The 19,360-nt window shown below is 27.1% G+C and overlaps 1 protein-coding gene across 1 annotated transcript; it reads right to left on the bottom strand.

The window, feature by feature from the left end:
• Positions 1-16,552: 16,552 nt before the first annotated feature.
• LOC108334929 (uncharacterized) lies at positions 16,553-17,439 on the bottom strand. Its single transcript, XM_017570850.2, is given in 2 exon segments — positions 16,553-16,699; positions 17,263-17,439. Coding segments are annotated over 2 exon segments (282 nt in total). The 5' UTR covers positions 17,398-17,439.
• Between the last annotated feature and the right edge of the window lie 1,921 nt (positions 17,440-19,360).

Here is a 19,360-nt window from a genome sequence, read left to right as displayed (position 1 = left end):
TTATTTTTGATTATGTAAGTACAAATTTTTTCTTTTAAGAATGAAATGAAACTCTTAAAAAAAATAGAGCATAAATAATGATTGTGTTTAGCTTTTTTTTTTTTAAAAAAAAAGAGAACATATAAAAATTGAGATGAAGACTAATAAGTAACTCAAGAAGTAAATAAAGAGAAAATAAAAAAAATACTTTAATAAGTTATTTTATTATTTATTATATTTCATTTTATTTTTTACTATTTATTAATATCAAATGACGCATTTTAATAAAAAATAAAAAATGATATAATTTAATTTTTATAAATTCACCTTATACATAAACAAAATTTTAAAAATTTGGGAGTTTGCCCGAGTATCATCTACCACCAACCACAACATTCCATTTGCAGTACTGATATTTAGATAAGACAATGAGTGAATGTGCAATGAAGAAAAAAAATCCAGAAAAACTCAGGAAAAAAACAAGATAATGACTTGTCACATTTGAAATTATATTAACAACAATTTCACCAAAGAAATCACATTGAATTTTTTAAATAAAATAAGTATTTATTTTGAGAAAAAAATTAAATAATTACATTAAATAAATGATACAAATATTAAAAATCTACCGTTTTCGTTCCCTTTTCAATTTGAATATGTTTAATTACTTGATTTTTACATGTTTGTTACTTAATAATTTATTGATGGTTTTATATTCTTTCTGCAAGTTTGATCTTTAAATTATGAAGATTTTGCAGTTTTTGTTCAATTTTTAAGTTGCATATGTTTATTTATTTTATTTTATATTTAAACTACTTAAAAACACTTTTATATTTTCGTTTTAATTTCTGTCGTTTGAGTTTAATCTTTGCCAAAAATAATTATTAGTTAGATTTTACTTACCTTCCTACTTATGAATTAGATAATGATAAACAATTTTCTTATAAAAATATTAATTTAAATACACCAATATATATATATATATATATATATATATATATATATATATATATATATATATATATATATATATATATATGATTTTAGTATCAATAAAATGTAGATTTTAAAAAAGAAAATTTTTTAGTCCTCGTAATTGGAAATGACTGTTTTGTCTCTAATATTATATGATATTCATTTTCTTCTTTCTGTTGAAAAAAAGTTAAATATCTATTCTAAAGTTGCATTAATGTCAGTATCTTTATTCAACCTTTACCATTCATGAAACATTTGTTAATAAAGTGATTTAAATGTTAAAAAAAATACGTTAGTATTACACTTAAGTTTGATTAAATTATAACAAACGACTTATAATAATGCACTTAAATTTGTCTATAAAAAAGTCAATTAATTGCAAATAAATTTTTAGAATTACATATTATTAAAAATTAAATTGTTATATATATATATATATATATATATATATATATATATATATATATTATTCATTCACATTTTTTTCTATGTTATAGTTTGTACGTATATTTTTTTCTATATGAAGTTAACATCTGAGTTAAATAGACTAATATATGAGTTTGTAGTAATATATTTTGTTTATGAATTAGGTTCTTGATAAGAAAGTTTAGAATTTTTTTAAATTTTGCTTTACATTTTTATCTTTCCTTATACGAACACATTAATAAATATAAATAAATTTTGTTAAAAAATAAACTTTAAAGCTAACTCAATTTTATAAAACTAGCTTGTAAGGTGAGATTTGCACTCACTTATATACAATAAATTGGTTTTATCTCTATTCGACGTGAGACTTCCAACACAATTCCCTCATAGCAAGGTATGTATATCTCGAACGTGAGACTAAACATTAATGGGTGGTCCGATAGCGGGTGAAACTATGTCAACACAAATCTCGCTAGGATAGGGTCTAATCTGGCTTTAATATCATGTTAAGAAGTGGACTTTAAGTCTAACTCAACCCCACAAAAATGGTTTGTAATATGAGGTTTTGCACCCATTTATATACTATAAAAGTCTACTTTTTAACAAAATTGACAAATTTACTTCATATAAACCTATTTAGATATTGACTTGTAATTAAATTTTTGAGTTGAAATAAGTTTTACGATAATTTGAAATAAAGATTGGAAAAATGAAAAGTTTTGTTGAAGAGTACAGCACTAATTTTTAATATTGGTTATTGATTATGAATTGTATGTTTGAAATAATCATATTTGATTGATTTAGTTAAAATGAGTTTTCATTATATTATATGAATATAGCTAATCTTTGCATAGTGTTTGTCCTATGGCTATATTGTGTATCTTATTTTTTTGAGTAGTCAAATTGAGTTAGGCTAATGTTATACAAGTTTAGAAGCATAAGTGTGGTGTAAAATGTTATTTTAAACTTATTAAAGAAATTAGACATGATAAAATAGGTTTTGTGATGTTTTGAGTTGTTATAAAATGTATTTTTTTTTTCAAATAAGCAATATATTCTTACTTAAATGAAAAAGAAATAAAGATATATGTAATTTCTTTTTATGAATTCTCATTTAATTAGTTGATTATTCTTGCTTAAATTTAAAGTTCTTTTGTTGAATTTGGTTCAAATGAAAATTGTATCATTAAGTTGGATTTTTATATAATAAGATTGATATGTTTTAAAGTTGATGAAGCATTATGTTTATATTTGTATAAATAAATAAAAATATTTAAAGATGTTATTTAATTAACATGTGGTATATAATATGAAAGAAAATATGTTCGTGAAAAATATAAGTGTATAAATATGTAATAATATATCTTAATTGTATGATTCTTTAGTGATGTTTTTTTTTTACATTGTTGTAAAGAATACTGAAGAAAAATTCGTAATCTTTAAGGATTAGAGATTAAAGATCAGACTTGTTATATAAAGGAAATATTTTAACTTTTTTGATAATTTGATCCTGTAGAATAAAATTGATCATATAAATTAAATCATTAAAACAATAAGATGATGAGAACTGGAAAATAATCTTGCATTGGGCTATAATATAATAAGTGCAATGTATCATCATAAAGTAGGAGCTGAGAATAAGTTTTTAATATAATCTTCATGGATCAAGTGTTGATATTTTTCAAATTAATATTAATCTTCCAAAATAATACATTAGGTGTGAGTGTAAAATATTGATAATTGAATTATGAGTGTGTTGGTTGATTGTAATAACTTACATGTTATATATATGTGTGTTCTTTACTTTATTTTTATTTAATAAGAATACTTCAAATAATTAAAATTTTGTGTTTTATTAAGATTAATCATTAATTTAAAAAAACACATCATTACAAAAAAGGTGATTATTTATTTAAAATAATATTTCGAGTTACATTGTGAGATAATACTTATAATTTGTACAATATTAAAAATTATCAAGAAAAATATTAATCAATATCTTAAGCATGTTTTTTGAATGATGAAATTTTAACAATTTAAAAAATTAAATATTATTGAATTTTTTTCTATTTATAAAATAAATTGTTTGGATTGAGCAATTAAAATATTTTAGATTTTGACTTTTTTTTTGGACAAAACAATTTATTTTTTATTTTAAGCTAAACACAACTCTATTCTTCGACCCGAGTTAGTTAGCTCAACCTTCAATCTGGGATGACTCATCTCAACTTTTGCCTAGATGGACTCATCTCACCTTTTGTCCTGACAGACATGGCTCAACCTTCGACCAGGATTGACTAGGCTTGACATTCAGTCAGGTCGACTCGACTCGACCTTCAGCCCAAACAAGCTCTATTTGTCCTTTAGTCCGGACTGACTCAACTTAACTTATGACCTGAATTGACTAAAGTTGACCTTTGACCCTAACTAACTCGAGTTGATCTTCAGCTCCGACTGACTTGGCTTTCCTTCAGCCCCGACTAACTCGATCTCCGTTTTATGCCAAATCGGCTTGACCTTCCATTTATGCTGAGTTGACTCAACTTTCGATTTATGCCAAATCAACACAAACTAACATGACTCAACCTTCAACTTATGTGACTTAATTTGGGGCTTTCACAAAAGGTTGAGTCAAGTAAGTCTGGACTCATAGTCAAATCGAGTCCACTCAAACTAGTTGTCAAGATTATTCAATTTGAGTTCAAGATTGATATGAGTTGAATTTTTTAACTTACGAACTTTTTTCATCTGAACCAATTTAAAATTTCATAACTTGTGAAATTTCAATTTCCTTCTTTTTTTTTTAATGAATTTTAAATTCTATTAATTTAGTTATTTAAAATACTTTCTTAAAATTTTTCAATTTCAATTTCCTCATCAAAACAAGTCATTTTATTTTAAAAATTCTTAAATTATCCAATAAATAAATTATTTTCTTAAATGTCTTATCCAAACACAACAAAAACATCTTAAAAATTTGTAATACGAAAATTATTTTTAACCAGGATAACATTGATATGACGAAAGATACTTCATTAACTCTTATTAAAACTATTAAAAAAATTATTAAAAGAATTGAATAATTGCTACAAATATAAAAAAACCAATAAAAAAATGTTAATTCATGATTTCGTTTCTATGAATACATGTATGCATCATCTTTAATAATTTTTCTATCTTAGATATGCTTTTCTTCTCTACACAATTTGAATATGAAACTTTATTTGAGAAACGTGAGTTGAATTTCTGGAGGTGTTTATAAAATTATTAATTAATGAAAATAAAAATTTAAGAAATAAAATACTTATTACGTAAACAAATGTAAAATTTACTCACTAATACGAAGATATTTCTCAATGCATAACATTAGTGTATTTGTTAATAAAATTGAGAGTTACAAAAAGACGTAGATTTTACTTTCTTACAAACAAGTATCTACTTCTTTTTAAAATAAACATTGAGCTCAATCTAAATGCATAATTTAACTTTTGTGCATATACAATAATAAAAAAATGTATGAATTTATTTTAAGTATATTATTGGATGAGTACGTAAAGCCAGAAAAGTCGATTTCATACGGTTCCAATAGAAACATGTGTATTTTAAGTTTTGTCATGACTCATTTGTTAATGTATTTGTGTGGGTTTGTACTAACATACTTTTGTTTCTCTCCTAAACTTCTTTTATTGATTCCTTATAATTACCCTCTTTAGGAATGAGGAAGATGATAGTGAAGTGAGCACACTTTTTCTCTTTGGTTTGTTCTTTCTCCACTTTCAACAAACCCACTTTTCTTTTTGCTTAAAAAAGAACCAAATTCAATACAACTTTCATGCAACAAATTTGGTCATACACAAACACCCATCACTTACCCATGGCCCATCTACCTTTATTCTTTTTTGTTTTCATTTGCATATTACTTTTACATATACATATACATACATATATATATATATATATATATATATATATATATATATATATATATATATATATATATATATATATATATATATATATGCATGCCATTTGAATGAACTAACACCATTACCACAAATCTTCCAAGTATCAATCATATATTATTGTTTTACACTAGAATTGACTAAAGCTAAAAGTAAGATTTTCCCCCCTTAAAATCTTGAACAAATGCTTTTGTTTTTGTTTTTCATTAAATAATTCAGTAAATGATAAAGATTTAGTATCATGTTCTGTTTTGTTTGAGATCTGTTCATCCTCATCATTTGACAACCAATAGCCTTTCTCCACTTGTCTATGTTTGACTACACTTAATCCATTTCTCTAACGAATTAGATGAAAAATTATTTGGTTATATTTTTTTAGGGCCTTCTAGGAAGAAATTAAACAGTTGAATTTTAATTTTATTACAATTGAAAATCATTAAGAACTTTACCTTTATTAGCATATGAAGGACCTAAATTAGAAAATCTATGAAAGAAAAATGTAAATAACAGTCATATCTCTTACTTTATTTACATATCTCGAATTCTTTTATTACATTAAATTAACAATGTTTGGTTGAAATAATAATATTTTTTTAATTTTCCTGGTGTTTTTGGAAACTCAAATATTCTCAATTAATGTTGTACGTTTAGTATTTAGTATTAAAATAATACTTTACTGATTAAAGTAATTTTAAAATATTCATAAAAAGTTTTAAATACGTATAACTTTTTGTTTTATACTTTATATTATCAAGGAAATAAAATATTCTTTACTGATTGTAATTTGAACCGATGTTTCTTTCTTCTTTCAATTCAAGTACACTTATTATACCCATATTTGTTTAACATAGGAACAATAATAGCAGTTTCATTAAATGTATGTTGGCTTGATGCTAATCTGCATTTAGCTTTTATTTATATTCACAATGCATAAAAAAACTGACGCAACTAGTAAGTAGAATATTAAGATTGATTCCTGGGATTAATATAAATAAATAAGATGCCATTTTTAAAAAAATCCAGACCCTCTCCACTTGCATCATAGTTCACCAGAAAATAGAAAATAACACGAATTTTGTGGAATTCACCAAACACAACTTGGAGATATTTTTTCTCCAATTGTTCAGTCTTTTCATTGTTAATGGAAATACAGAGTTAAAGTTTGTGTCTTAATTCATCTCATTAAGATAAGATTAACATAAGAATCTTCATAAATAGTTTTTATTAGTAAAAATTCCACATTAATTAGAGATAAAATCAATTTAAAGTTTTTATAAGTGTAAACCTTATCTTCCAAATTGATTTTGTGGGAGTTGAGTTAGATTTAAAGTTCAGTTTTTAATATAATATCGGAGTCAGGTCTATTCTAGACTAAAGTCTATTAAGATTATTATGTTTGCTTTTAAAATATATTGATAGAAAATGATTTTGTTATTTTAAAATATACTAATTTTTTTAATATATGTTAACATTAGTGTATTTTGAATATTATAGAAGAAAAATAATACTAACAGAACCAGCATATAATTTAAATTTATATCTAACTCTTAAATTTTTTTTACCAAATGTCATCTCATTAGATATAATGTGCACTTTAAAAAATATCTAGTTAGTATCTTAATCTATACTTTATGAGTAGCTTATCTTTGTAATGTGCTTGGAGGCTAATGAAAATATTGAAAAAGAAAAGATTCCTAGATAGTGGTTGTAGATTTATGAAACTTGAAATAGAATCTTGATCTAAGAACTTTAATGATATGAGAATGGCAGGTCATGGTGGAAGTTTCAAATGATTGAAGAATAAGAACCCAGCAGAGAGATAAACAATTTATGTATGGACATATTGTAAATGGTTCAGTTCTCTTTCTTTGATTCATATTCTTTCATTAAAGAACATGTCCTGCTCATGACTCACAGAGCCTTTCAAAAGCTTCCCAGCTTTTTTTTTCATGCAAAGGAGATGCATTTAGGATTTGTATATCCAAACAGGACATTTCTTTTATTTGTCCCAACTGCAACTTGCTATCCTTAATTTTTATTTTTATTTTTATTGATTCTCATATCTAATGATTCCATGGACATAAATATTTTTCTGTTTCTTCTGTGCATTTAACCATTTTACCAAGAATATTTCTTTTGCATAATTCTCTTAATAATTAGAAATTTGACCAGTAAGAGATTGATTTGGAAGGGAATATTTTCCAAGACCGAACATTGCTTGCACAAACATTGTGCTGCGAGCTTATTTTAATATAGATGTAATTCCACTTTATATTTTACGTTACTATCTATTTTTTTAAAAAAATGAAACTATAAGAAAATTAATAGACTGGAAGTGTTTATGGACCGAATGTTCATTTAAAATAGTTTTCTTTTTAATCTTCAGTTTCTTGCTTTCTTGTTTAGATATTCTAACGGAGTAAGTGTATCTATTAAAGATACTTTGATGGTTAAGTAAGTTCATATTTGATAGATTAAACAATTGATACTGTAATGATGAAGGTTTTGTAAATGTCTCAAGAATTATATTTTTTGATTTTATTCATAGATTTTTCACTAAATTTCTAATTAGAATCAACTCTAATTATAGTTTAATTATGTTGAATCTGATTATTCACCTATTTATGTTAGTTGGATGATTAGCTAATTCTAATTGATTTGAGTGTTTGATCGGTATGTATCAATCGATACATATATAATATAAGAAATAATTAAATAGAAAAGAAATATTTTGATTTCTCTTTAAATTAAGTATGTTCTTATTTTGTGATACACGTAATTATATTTTTAATTGTTTGTTTTATTTATAAAATTAGTTTCTATAATATTTAATTTTTTACCTTAGTCTATTTTTGGTGGTATTATAGCAATTTATATTATTCTTACGAAACAATCCATTTTTATTTTAGTTTACCTAATAATTTCTTTGGTTAGTTCTTGATTTACAGTCACTTCGTCATTTAAAAAATAATAATTAATAATAAGACTAACACCGGAATGGTTAAAATATTACTAAATTACTTTTTAAAAATTAGTATACAGAGTTAAAATATTACTAAAATTACTTTTTAAAAATTAGTATACAAAGTTAAAATATTACTAAATTACTTTTAAAAATTAGTAGACATAATTATAAAAGACTACAACTGAATATATATTTATTATTTTGTAGAAAATAAAGTTATACAAAACTAACTAACTCAAAGTAATTTCTAAGTCTCCTTCATATTGTTATGATTAAGACATGTCGAATGGCCAAAATTATAAAGACTTTGTTTTGAGATTTTAATCTTCCAGGAATAAATTTCAAACTGAATACAAAATCACGGAAATCTATAGATTAATTTAACCCTCAAATAATCTATAATAATTATATTGTTTACAACATCTTGATCATTTTCATTTCAAATGTGTTTATGAAATTTAATTATTCTATTTGATTTATATAATAAAAAGGTTTTCTTATATTGTTCTAAAACAAGAGTTTAACTATAAAATATTAATAATTTTATATGTATTGAAGTAAAATAAGAAAAATGAATTTGGTTTCGGTTCAGAGCTTAAGGATATATTTTCTCTGGACTTGATATTTATTTATTTGGCATGGAGAAGAGGATGTAAAATGATTAATTTCTCTTTATTAAATTAAAAAGTATGTAAGTTGAGTTTCAAATTTATATTACAGATTGTATAATTTGAAATGTAAATTTGTTGGATTGTAAAATTTAAAATGTAATTTATATTTTAGATTATTTTTTAAATTTGTATTACAGATTTTTTTTTTAATTTGAAATATAAATTTGTATTATAAATTATACAATTTAAAATACAATTTGTATTCTGAATATTTTCCAAATTTACATTATTATGAATTGTAAATCCGAAATATAAATATGTATTATAGATTATACAATTCAAAATATAATATACATTATGAATTATCTTTCAAATTATTTACATTTTAGAATGCAAATTTTTCATTCTAGATTATACATTCTAGAGTATAATTCATATTTCGAATTTTTTTTCCAAATTTGTATTATAAATTATACAATCCAAAATATAAATTTGTATTATATATTGTATAATTAATAATGTAATTTACATTTCTAATTACCTTCTAAATTTATATTACATATTTTATATTTGCATTACATAATATTATAATCTTAAATATTTATAAATTATACAATCCGTAATATCTTTTTTCTATTAATTTTAGTAAGAGTAAGATTGAAATTTTAAAAGGTATGGGTGTAAGAAGAAAATATGGGGTACAGGAAGAAATTCCTTATTGAGAGGTAAATAGGAGGGCTTCTCCCTACACTACCACGCTCTTCTTCCTACACCACCACATTCTTCATTTAATCCTGCATTTACCAGAGTTAAAAATGGTTGGTAAAAAAATTTCTTTTCACCAACCTCCAGCAATCCATTAAAAGTGGTCCCCACTATAAAATCATTTACACCCCACACAGAAATCACATTTCCTTTTCTTCACTGTGTTATTTCTCCTTCACTCGTATTGTGTTGTTCGTGCATTTTGTTGGTGCTGGTGGATCTTTGTTTGGAGGTAGCAGCTTCTTAGAAGGGGTGGAAGAAGGTGGTTCGGTGGTCCAGAGGTAGCAGCTTCAACGGATACCCATATACGTCGACGGATGTCAGTATCCGTTGAAGACCAAACGGATATCCCATATCCGTTTAGGCCTTCGGGTTCCCTGTTTACAGCGGCACGACACAACGGACAAATAGCATACACAACAACCACAACACGACTTCAAAGCAAATTAAACTACCTATCATACAAACAAAGATACAAAACAGTTGATAGGTTACGTCCCAGCTAATGGATTATATGAAGCAGCAGAATGAGGTATGGATGTTGATGGTGGATGAAGAGCTGTTTAGATGGTGAATTATCTAGCTCAGACGGCCTTCACTGGAAGAAAGCTAGTTGGAGGTGGGAAAGCTCAAGTAGAGTGACCTTTGGGGCAGAGTTTGGGGTGCTGGAAATGCTTCAGCATAATAAACTCATATTCATTCCAAAAGTGAGATTACAATGTGAGGTGGGTGAATTTATAGATGATTCACCCCTTTGTGCACGAAGGAATACACAGTTGATCATCATCCTTATTCTATGGATCGAATGCCACGTGGAGGGAAGCAAATTTGGTCTTGGGTCATCACAGTCACGTGGTCCACATGCTAAGTAAGCTGGCTGGAGGAAACCCGCGCTTGAGCGCCCCATGACTGACGCTCCAACGTGCGAAGAGGATTCCTGGTTCCTGCAACGTGTGCTTGAGCTCCTAGAGGCTGCTGTCCAGTGTACGCTTAGGCGCCCTTGGCGTGTAGGCGTTGGAGCGCCATCCATCCTGGTCGTCTTGCTTTTGGAGCTTCCTTCCAAGTGTGCAAAGAGGTGTTGGTAGCCTTCTTTGTAATTCTTCAAGTAAATGGTTTCTTGGCTTATTGATGGGCTTGAGCCCAAGTCATCAACAATGGTGAAGAAAACCAACCTGGATGCCGAAGCGAAGAACTCTGCTCTACTCCATGCTGCTCCTCGATGGTGCTCTTGGACGTTGCTTCTGGATGCTCCTCCACCCCACCACTCAACGGCCAATGGAAGCAGTGAAACAGAAATGCAAAGGAAGAAGAAATGAGAATGACAAATGAAAACGGAAATCAAAAGTGAAAGGGGAGGAAGAAGAAGCCAGAAAACGAAAATGGGGAAGAGATCGGTGAGAGAGAGAAGCGGGGATGGGGTGTAGTGGCTGCACAAATAAGATAGGGTAGAATTAGGGTTTAAAATAAAAATATAAAATCTAAATGGTAAAAGTAAAAAAAATTTAACTAAGACTATCTTTGAAAATAAAAGAATTTGGGGAGTTGTAGGGAGAAGAGGGTGGTGATGTAGGGAGAAGCTCTCGTTAAACAGTGGACACAAGTAAAACTAAGTATAATTTGGGAATTTCTTTTTGTAGTCAATGGTGTGAGGGTATGTAAAAAGATGAAAATGCACTTAGTCTTTGTCATCTCCTATGTTATACGTAGTCTTTTCTCTTCTTCTTTTGATGATGCAGAAGAACTAACTCCTAGTTCACAAGACACTCTCATTTACACAATCCAAAAGTTTTTCTCTTTCATAAAAATATGTCTTCAATATTTTGAAATATGAAAACTTTTATTTATACAAAAATTGACTTCCAAGTGCAATTCAATAGATAAAATTGCCTTATGAATTACACCGTCGAAAAGTTTTTATCAAGTAAAAAAAATACTAAGATTGTGCAATTTTAAAAATACTTTAGAATTTAAAAGTCTATTTTGAATTGTAAAATCTGTAATTCACCCTTTTGTATAGAAAAAAGTTTTCAAATTTTATAATGAAAAGACATTTTTTACTTTTACATTATATAGTTCAAAAAGTATCAAGGTTGTACATTAAAAAAAAACTCTAAACTAAAAAGACAAAACAAAGTTTTAATATTTGTGGGGTTGTAAAAGGAAAGCATTGGGTGTGCAAAAAGAGATCCTTCAAGAAGTGTTTTAAAACTAAAAGGATAATTCTCTAAAGTCTAACCCAAAAGTTTCCCTCGCAATAGTTTCTTGAGTATTTTTTTCTGCACCCATATAACTTCTTCCTACACTTACTTATTTTGAAATTTCTCATTTTACTCTTTGTAAAATCTTTTCAAATTTTGCAATTGAAACTTTCCGGATTAAGCAATTCATTAAAAAATATGTAAATTTAGAATTTTTTTTCTAGATTATATGATCTAAAATTTTAAACTACATAATTTTAAACTTAAAATTTTAGCTATTAGTATTCTACCTTACAATCTAGAATTATTTATTTTCTATGTTGATTAACATTATGGATTATCCAATTCAGAGTAACTCTTTCAATTTGAGATTGGTTAGTCCAAAACTAATCTTTTCCAATTCAGATTAGGCAATTGGAACTTTGTCTTTCCTTACCTATTTTGAGTTTAGAGAAAATGTTAGTGTGACAAAAATGTAAGAAGAAGCAACACACATAATAATTTCGCATATTTTGAGTTTAGAGAAAATGTTAGTGTGACAAAAGTGTAAGAAAAAGCAACACACATAATAATTTCGCAGGTTTTGATCTTCCAACAAACCACAAATGCAAAACATCTTCTGCATTACAATTTCTTTATAAAAGACAAAGTTTCATATTATTTAATTCCGAGAGGAAAAAATTACTCATTAACCAATCCAGAAGTGAAAAAATAAATTAAAATTTAGTAATTCAGAATATCAAACAACACTTAAAAATGAATAATTATGGACTATGCAAAATGGAAATATATATCACCCAAATTAAAGAAGAACTGAATGTAGCTCAAGTTGAGTGAACTAATATAAAATCTATGTTTTACTGCTTTGTTCTTTGAAACGTTTTCCATTTACGCATTCTATAAAAATCAACATCTAAACATCTCATACAAAGTATATAACGTAGGACCATCTAGAAGACATCTTGGACCATTTACAAGAAGCATGGTCAAAATGATAGAAGAAAAGAAGGAGCTTTAAGAACACTACTTTTGTGGAGGACCACCTATTAGACTTATTCTTTTATCCCTAATATCTTTTGTAAATATGTAAAATAGTTTCTTTAGGCCTTGTATTTGGCCAAGACATTTTGTTTAGTCCTTGTTTAGAAGACTTGGTAACTTAAAAAGGGAGATTAACGCATCCTAGGACATGTTTAAGAGTAATAGCGCCTAAAATGGGTCTTGGAAGAGTTTAGAAGAGTGTGAAGGATGTCAACATCAAGGGAGGCTCCCTTACATTGTATGTGGACGATAGTTAAGGGGGAAGACTCTCGTTCCTCCCACCTTGCCATAGGAAGCTTCTAGTTCTTTTTAAGTGCATTGAGTCCTAGCCTAGTCCTTTACCTATAAAAGGAAACACACACTTGTATGTTTCTTTATAACTTGATTGAATGTAAATTCATTTTGCCAAAATTGCTAGACTTCTCTTCTTGAGTTCTCACCTATGAAATGTCTTTTTCTAGACCTCTTCATGTTTTCTTCTTCAAGGTTGTCCTAACTTCCTAGAGGGACATCTATCCAAAATTCTAAGCCATCAACATCAACATCTCTTCATCTTATGCCTTCGCTTCATTCATCTTTGTTCATGGAGTCCACCTCTTTAAAGAAGCTTCATCAACCCATTTGAAAGATCATCTATTATTTAATAAGCCTCCTCAAAGCAATCTCCATCAATATATCTTTTATAAACCATTATATGCTTATTTGTGAAAAGTTTTCAAAAAAATTATTCACCCCCTTTAGTGTTTTCCTGTGATTTCATTCTTGTTCTTCCCCATTGTTGGGGTGTTGGGCTTCTTTACTCTCTTTGACCTATTTTCTTTAATAGTCATGTACTTGGTTGCTTACTCCCTGAGATCATGCATAATTTTTGGCCTCTATATGAAAAGAGATTCAGATAAAGGTTTTTGTTGAAGATCGTAAATCAAAGAGTGAACACAAACAAAGTGAGGTCCAAGATCATGGTTGTTGCTGTAGTGAATCTTTCTATGAAATGTTTGAGGGTCTTGTTCTCTCCGTGCTCTATATACTTAAAGCAACTGAAGTAGTTGACACTGGATTATATAGGCTTTCATATGGGTCACTAGGTTAGTTGTGCCGCGTATTTACGGATGTAGAACCAATTGGTTGTTCATAAAACATTGATTGTACTACAACTTCGTAAACTATATAGAAAGTCATACACTACTTCTCATTTATTTGTTCATTGTGAATTACTTATTTTTCATTTTAGGTTTGGCCATTTTTTTTTTTGCAAAATAGTCACCTGATTCAATTAGTTTGAGTTCATATTTGTTAGCTGTGATGACCTTCGTGGTAGACATGAAATACGACATATTGGTTGTTCATAAAACCTTGATTGGAACAGAGATTCATAAACATGTATAAAAACTCATACACTGCTCCCCACTTATTTGTTTATTGCGACCCACATATGTTTCATGTTTGGTTTGACAATTGTTTTTCCAAAATACTCACTCTATTCAACCAACACACTACAATGTCTACCAAATCGTCACCATAGACTGAACGTGTGTCAGTGACAAGCAAGAATGTCGATTAAACGAGTAATTCACAAAAGATGTTTCAGTTTACACAAAGAAATCATAGGTGTTTTCCTCTGCTTCATTTAATTGAAGACATAACAAAATAATGGAGAAATATGAGAATGATGAGTTTCAATGGAACAAACACACCAAAAACAACAATAAAGAAACACAAAAATGATGGGTCTCAATGAAACTAGTAAAATGAAAAAGCAACTTTCAATCTCAAGTCACAACGAAGAATGAAAGAAGAACTCGCACTATTCAATTTCTCCAATTTTTGTTTTTCAATGTAACATTTTCCAGGTTAGCGACTTGAAAAAAAATTATAAATTTATTTAAAAGTTGTCACATCAGCTATGTGCAAGTGTTAAATTTTGTTGTTAATTATATTATTTCTCAAAATATGTGTATAAAAAGGTATATATATGCAAGAAATTGAGTGAATACTCTTTATAAATTATAGACTCTTCGGATTAGTCAGATACATGTTAAAAATAAATAAAATATATCATTGTTTCCGGAATGTTCACGATTAAATTTGTTATTACGCAGATATGTGTTAGTGATTAATAAAATCATGAAATTACAACTAATTTAGAGTATATGTTATAATATTTGCTTAGATATTGATATATTATTAATATATTATTTAGTTAAGTTTTATTTATTATTTGATATGATTGGATGATATATTATTGTATTACTTGATATAATCGAATGTGGGGAGGTACATGCTAAAGAGAATGGTAAAACACCCTGAAGGAGGTTATGCAATATGATTAGAAGAAACTTTCCTGTTGTTCTTTTATTTATTATATTGTTTGCTTACTTTCTCATTCTGAATAGTTGTAAGTAGGTCTTTATTTTTATTTATTTTTTCATATTTAGTTTATGTCAAATATATTCATATTTAAGTTGTACATACGTGACACTTTTATGTTACCATCTCTTAGTTTTAGTTGGGTGTGTTAAATAATTATATTATAATTAATAATTAAAACTTAATTTATAAGTGTTAATAATTTAAAGAGTTATATATCTTTTTTGATCTTTAACTTCTAGTGAAAATTAAAATTAATTTATTTTCTAAACTTTGGACTAATTTAGTTACTAATTTTTAGAACTATATCGATTTAGTTATTTTAATCAAATTTTGTTAAGTTTATTTGATGTTTTAAACATATTTCATGACAGCTATTGAGTTGTTTACTGTTTGACATGTTTTCTTCAATGCTAGTTGTATTTGAATTGTTTATATTATTTAATGTATTTTTTCTTCCATGATAGTTGAAAAATGCTTTTGAAACCTCAAATATACTTAATAAAATTTGATTAAAACGATTAAATTCATGTAGTTCTAAAAATAAAAAATTAAATTAGTCTTTGAAGAAAAACTAATTTTAATTTTCATTTAAATTAAGAAACCAAAAACGTATTTAAGCCTAATTTAAATTATAATACTACTACATACTTCATCATTAAAGTAATATAATATAAAAAATTAATCTAAATTATAATACTACTACATACTTCATTATGAAAGTAATATAATATAAAAAATTAATCTCTTAAACTTTTTATTTTAGTTTTTAATTAAAAAAGATATATTAGTTCATTCTGATATACTAATTTAGGGGGTTAAATAGGATGAAACAAAACAGACTCACAAGTTAAAATTTTAACTCAATCCACCAAATTTTAATAAGTTGGAAAGTTTGCACGCAACTCGTTTTGTCACTTTTAATTATATGCTAATCTTGTAGTGTAGGACAAATTTGATGATTCAATATTACATTCACTCAAATATAACGAAAAGAAAGGAAGAATAAGAAATAGAAAAAGAATGTAAGCTTTTATAACTTGAACTTAGATGTCAATCCTGAGGATACATTGTGAAAACATATATGTGATATCATGTTATGAGTAGGATTATAGGGTGTGTGACTTATTTGAACCCAAAAATCAGAAAAATTAAAGGAACTAATTCATATAAAAAAAAAGGAAAGAATGGGAAGACCTAAAAATAAATCCTAAAACTGATTAAATCTCTTTAAATGTTCTATATCGCTTGAGAAAGGTGGGGTCATTTCTCTCTTAATTTCTTGGCTATAGCAAATGCAGCTCCTGCCAAAGCCACAACTATACCTCAAATTACAATTGCTGATTTTATTGTTTGCAATGCATCCTTCTTTTCTCTTTCATCTTTCTCTTGTTTGGCCTCATTTTGTGCCTGAAATCAATTAAAGATATTATATAATTAAGAAAATGAAAAAAAAATGTTAAATATATTTTTCGTCTTCAAACTATTATATAAAATTAAGTTTAATTTTTAAACTAAATTATAAAATATTTAATTCATGCTTCAGTCAATGAAAATATCATTCTTAAAAAAATAACATCATTATATAAAACTTCCTTTTTGACGTGAAAAATGTTGGGATTCCAAGTGTAAGTCTAAGTCAAAAGCAAAGCATTGTATAAAGGTGAAAGACCCATTATCTTAAGGTTTTAAGTAAAGAGTGGTGCTAATCCTTTATATGGTTAGACTCAGATTTCATTTGTTATTGTGTCTTCCTAGTGAACCTCCCCTTATAGACCCAACAAAAAATACTTCATATGTTTTTTTTTTTGGAAATGATGACTTGAATTTCATAAAATACATGGATTAAATATAGTTTTTTTTAATAATTTAGAAATAAATGACATATTTAACTAAAAAGAAAAAAAATAATATCCCAATAGCATGTTGGTCGTTGGTGATGATCTCTTGTATATGAAAATGATGAAATGTACCTTCGTTTCCTTGTAGGCTGCAACCTCAGAAGATGTCGGGTCAATCTGAACGTTTGTGTTTGTCTCAGGATGAAGTTCTCCAGCAACATCCGCGGGTGGGAATGTAAGATCTGAATTTTGAGGTTGGGTTGCCATTTTTATTTTGGCTAGCTTTCAAGCAATGGTGGTTATGTAATAATTGTGGGAAGGGGAAGAAGAGAAGAGAAAGAAATAACTCCCAACATTATTATTACTAAGGATTCATACATGCCAAATAAAGTTGTGCATTATAGATTGACACGTGTGAGTATTGCAAATTTTTAGGTTGTTATACCTTTGTGGGTCTCAAACGATGCCTGTTTGTTCTCAAGCTTGCCGATATACTTGGTTAGTCTTGGCTAAATTTTCGATAATAAGGAAATAATTATATTTTTCTCCCTACAATATTCAAAAAAGGAATCAACCTACTTAAGAAGAGAAAAGAGAGATATAATATATATAATAATAATAATTATATGGAATCATAAATTTAAAAAAGAGTTCAAAAGAAAATAAAATTTAATAAAAAATAAATTACAAAAAATAAAGACATGACACTTCTTATTTAAGTTGTACACATCGTTTTTCATATAACAAAATTTATCAACGATAGAATTTGTATCAAACTTCTTAGTAATCTTTCTCTCACCATATGTAATTAAACAATCAGTTAGAAATTCATCTTTTATTTTGTTTGAGTTTATTTTTCACAATTTTTATAATTGAAAAAGATATTTCAATTGTACTTATTGAAACAGGTAATGTTAATAACAATCATTATAAGAAAAAACATATTACCTACAAGTTAATTCATAAAATCCGTAAGTTATGCAATTTTACTTATGGATTATTTTCAGAAAAAATAGTCATAGCTCACGTATCTACGGATTTATCCATATGTAATTATTTACGGATACATCTATATGTAATATGTTTGTCAACTTTAATGTTTTTTCCTAGTACACTTAATATCTAAGAATTTATATATACTTGGATATTGAAGTTGATCATTTTAGAAAATTTATAATATATGAAAAGTTGTTAAAACAAATAATTCAAACATATAATATTCATATCTAAGTTTAACAATGTCAAAAATTCGAATACAAGTATTTGAATACATAAACATCTAATAATGTGATAATATATAAGCAACATTTCCTAACATTAATAAAGTCCAATGTTCCCTAACACATTAATCACAATTAGGACGAGATGGATTAGGGGGTTCTTCATCACTTTGTTGCAGTTGTTGATTGTCCTGATCTGATTCCATTATTCAGTATTTGATTGTTGGAAAATATTTTGTGTAGTCGTTGTTACCAGAGTCGAAAGATATTGGATGATCACACCAATAAAACTCTATATCGTTTCAAATTTCATTTGAAATTGAGAATACATTTGACAAATTTTCTCCTTACTAGTTGCTAGTCGCATTCTTAGTTGAGTAATCTCCTCTGGATTTACTTGTTGACTAGAAGATGCTTATGTCTGTTGTAAGTAATTGTCAACACAATTATCATGAGACACCAATAGTTGAAGTCTCAGATAATGCTTTAGAAAATCAAATTTGAAATTTTTCCTGTTCAAATAAGAAGTGTTTGTGTTAAAATAGTAAATAATTGAAAGTGTAAAACTATAATAAACTTAGTAGAAACTAACATGTGTTCACCTAGATCATTCATTGACAAAATCCTCTATAGCCTTTCATATATGTGTTTGTTGAAAGATTTCATCAACATGAACTCAACAACCAAGCTCCTCGAAACAAAAATATTTATAAAGTAAATCATTGTTATTACATCATAAATGAATAGAAAATATACAAAGATATTATACCAAACGAAAATCATGGTCATGCACACTGATAGATCCCCCATTATGCAAACTCCTTCCTTTTTCAAATGCACGGTTTTTCTAAGTTGTATCACATTTTTCTTGATACATAGGTATGTTACAATTCTCCAAACAATAGTATCACATGAAATTTACACATAAAAAGTCTTATCACATAACTTCCACACTCTTATCAAGCTCCTTTAAATTATATCAAAGCATGCATAATATATCGTAAAATCAC

The sequence above is a fragment of the Vigna angularis genome, chromosome 10, assembly GCF_016808095.1.
Source record: "Vigna angularis cultivar LongXiaoDou No.4 chromosome 10, ASM1680809v1, whole genome shotgun sequence".
NCBI classification, from domain to species: domain Eukaryota; kingdom Viridiplantae; phylum Streptophyta; class Magnoliopsida; order Fabales; family Fabaceae; genus Vigna; species Vigna angularis.
The sequence above is the reverse complement of the archived record's forward strand: the minus strand, read 5'-3'. Positions and strand labels throughout refer to the sequence as shown.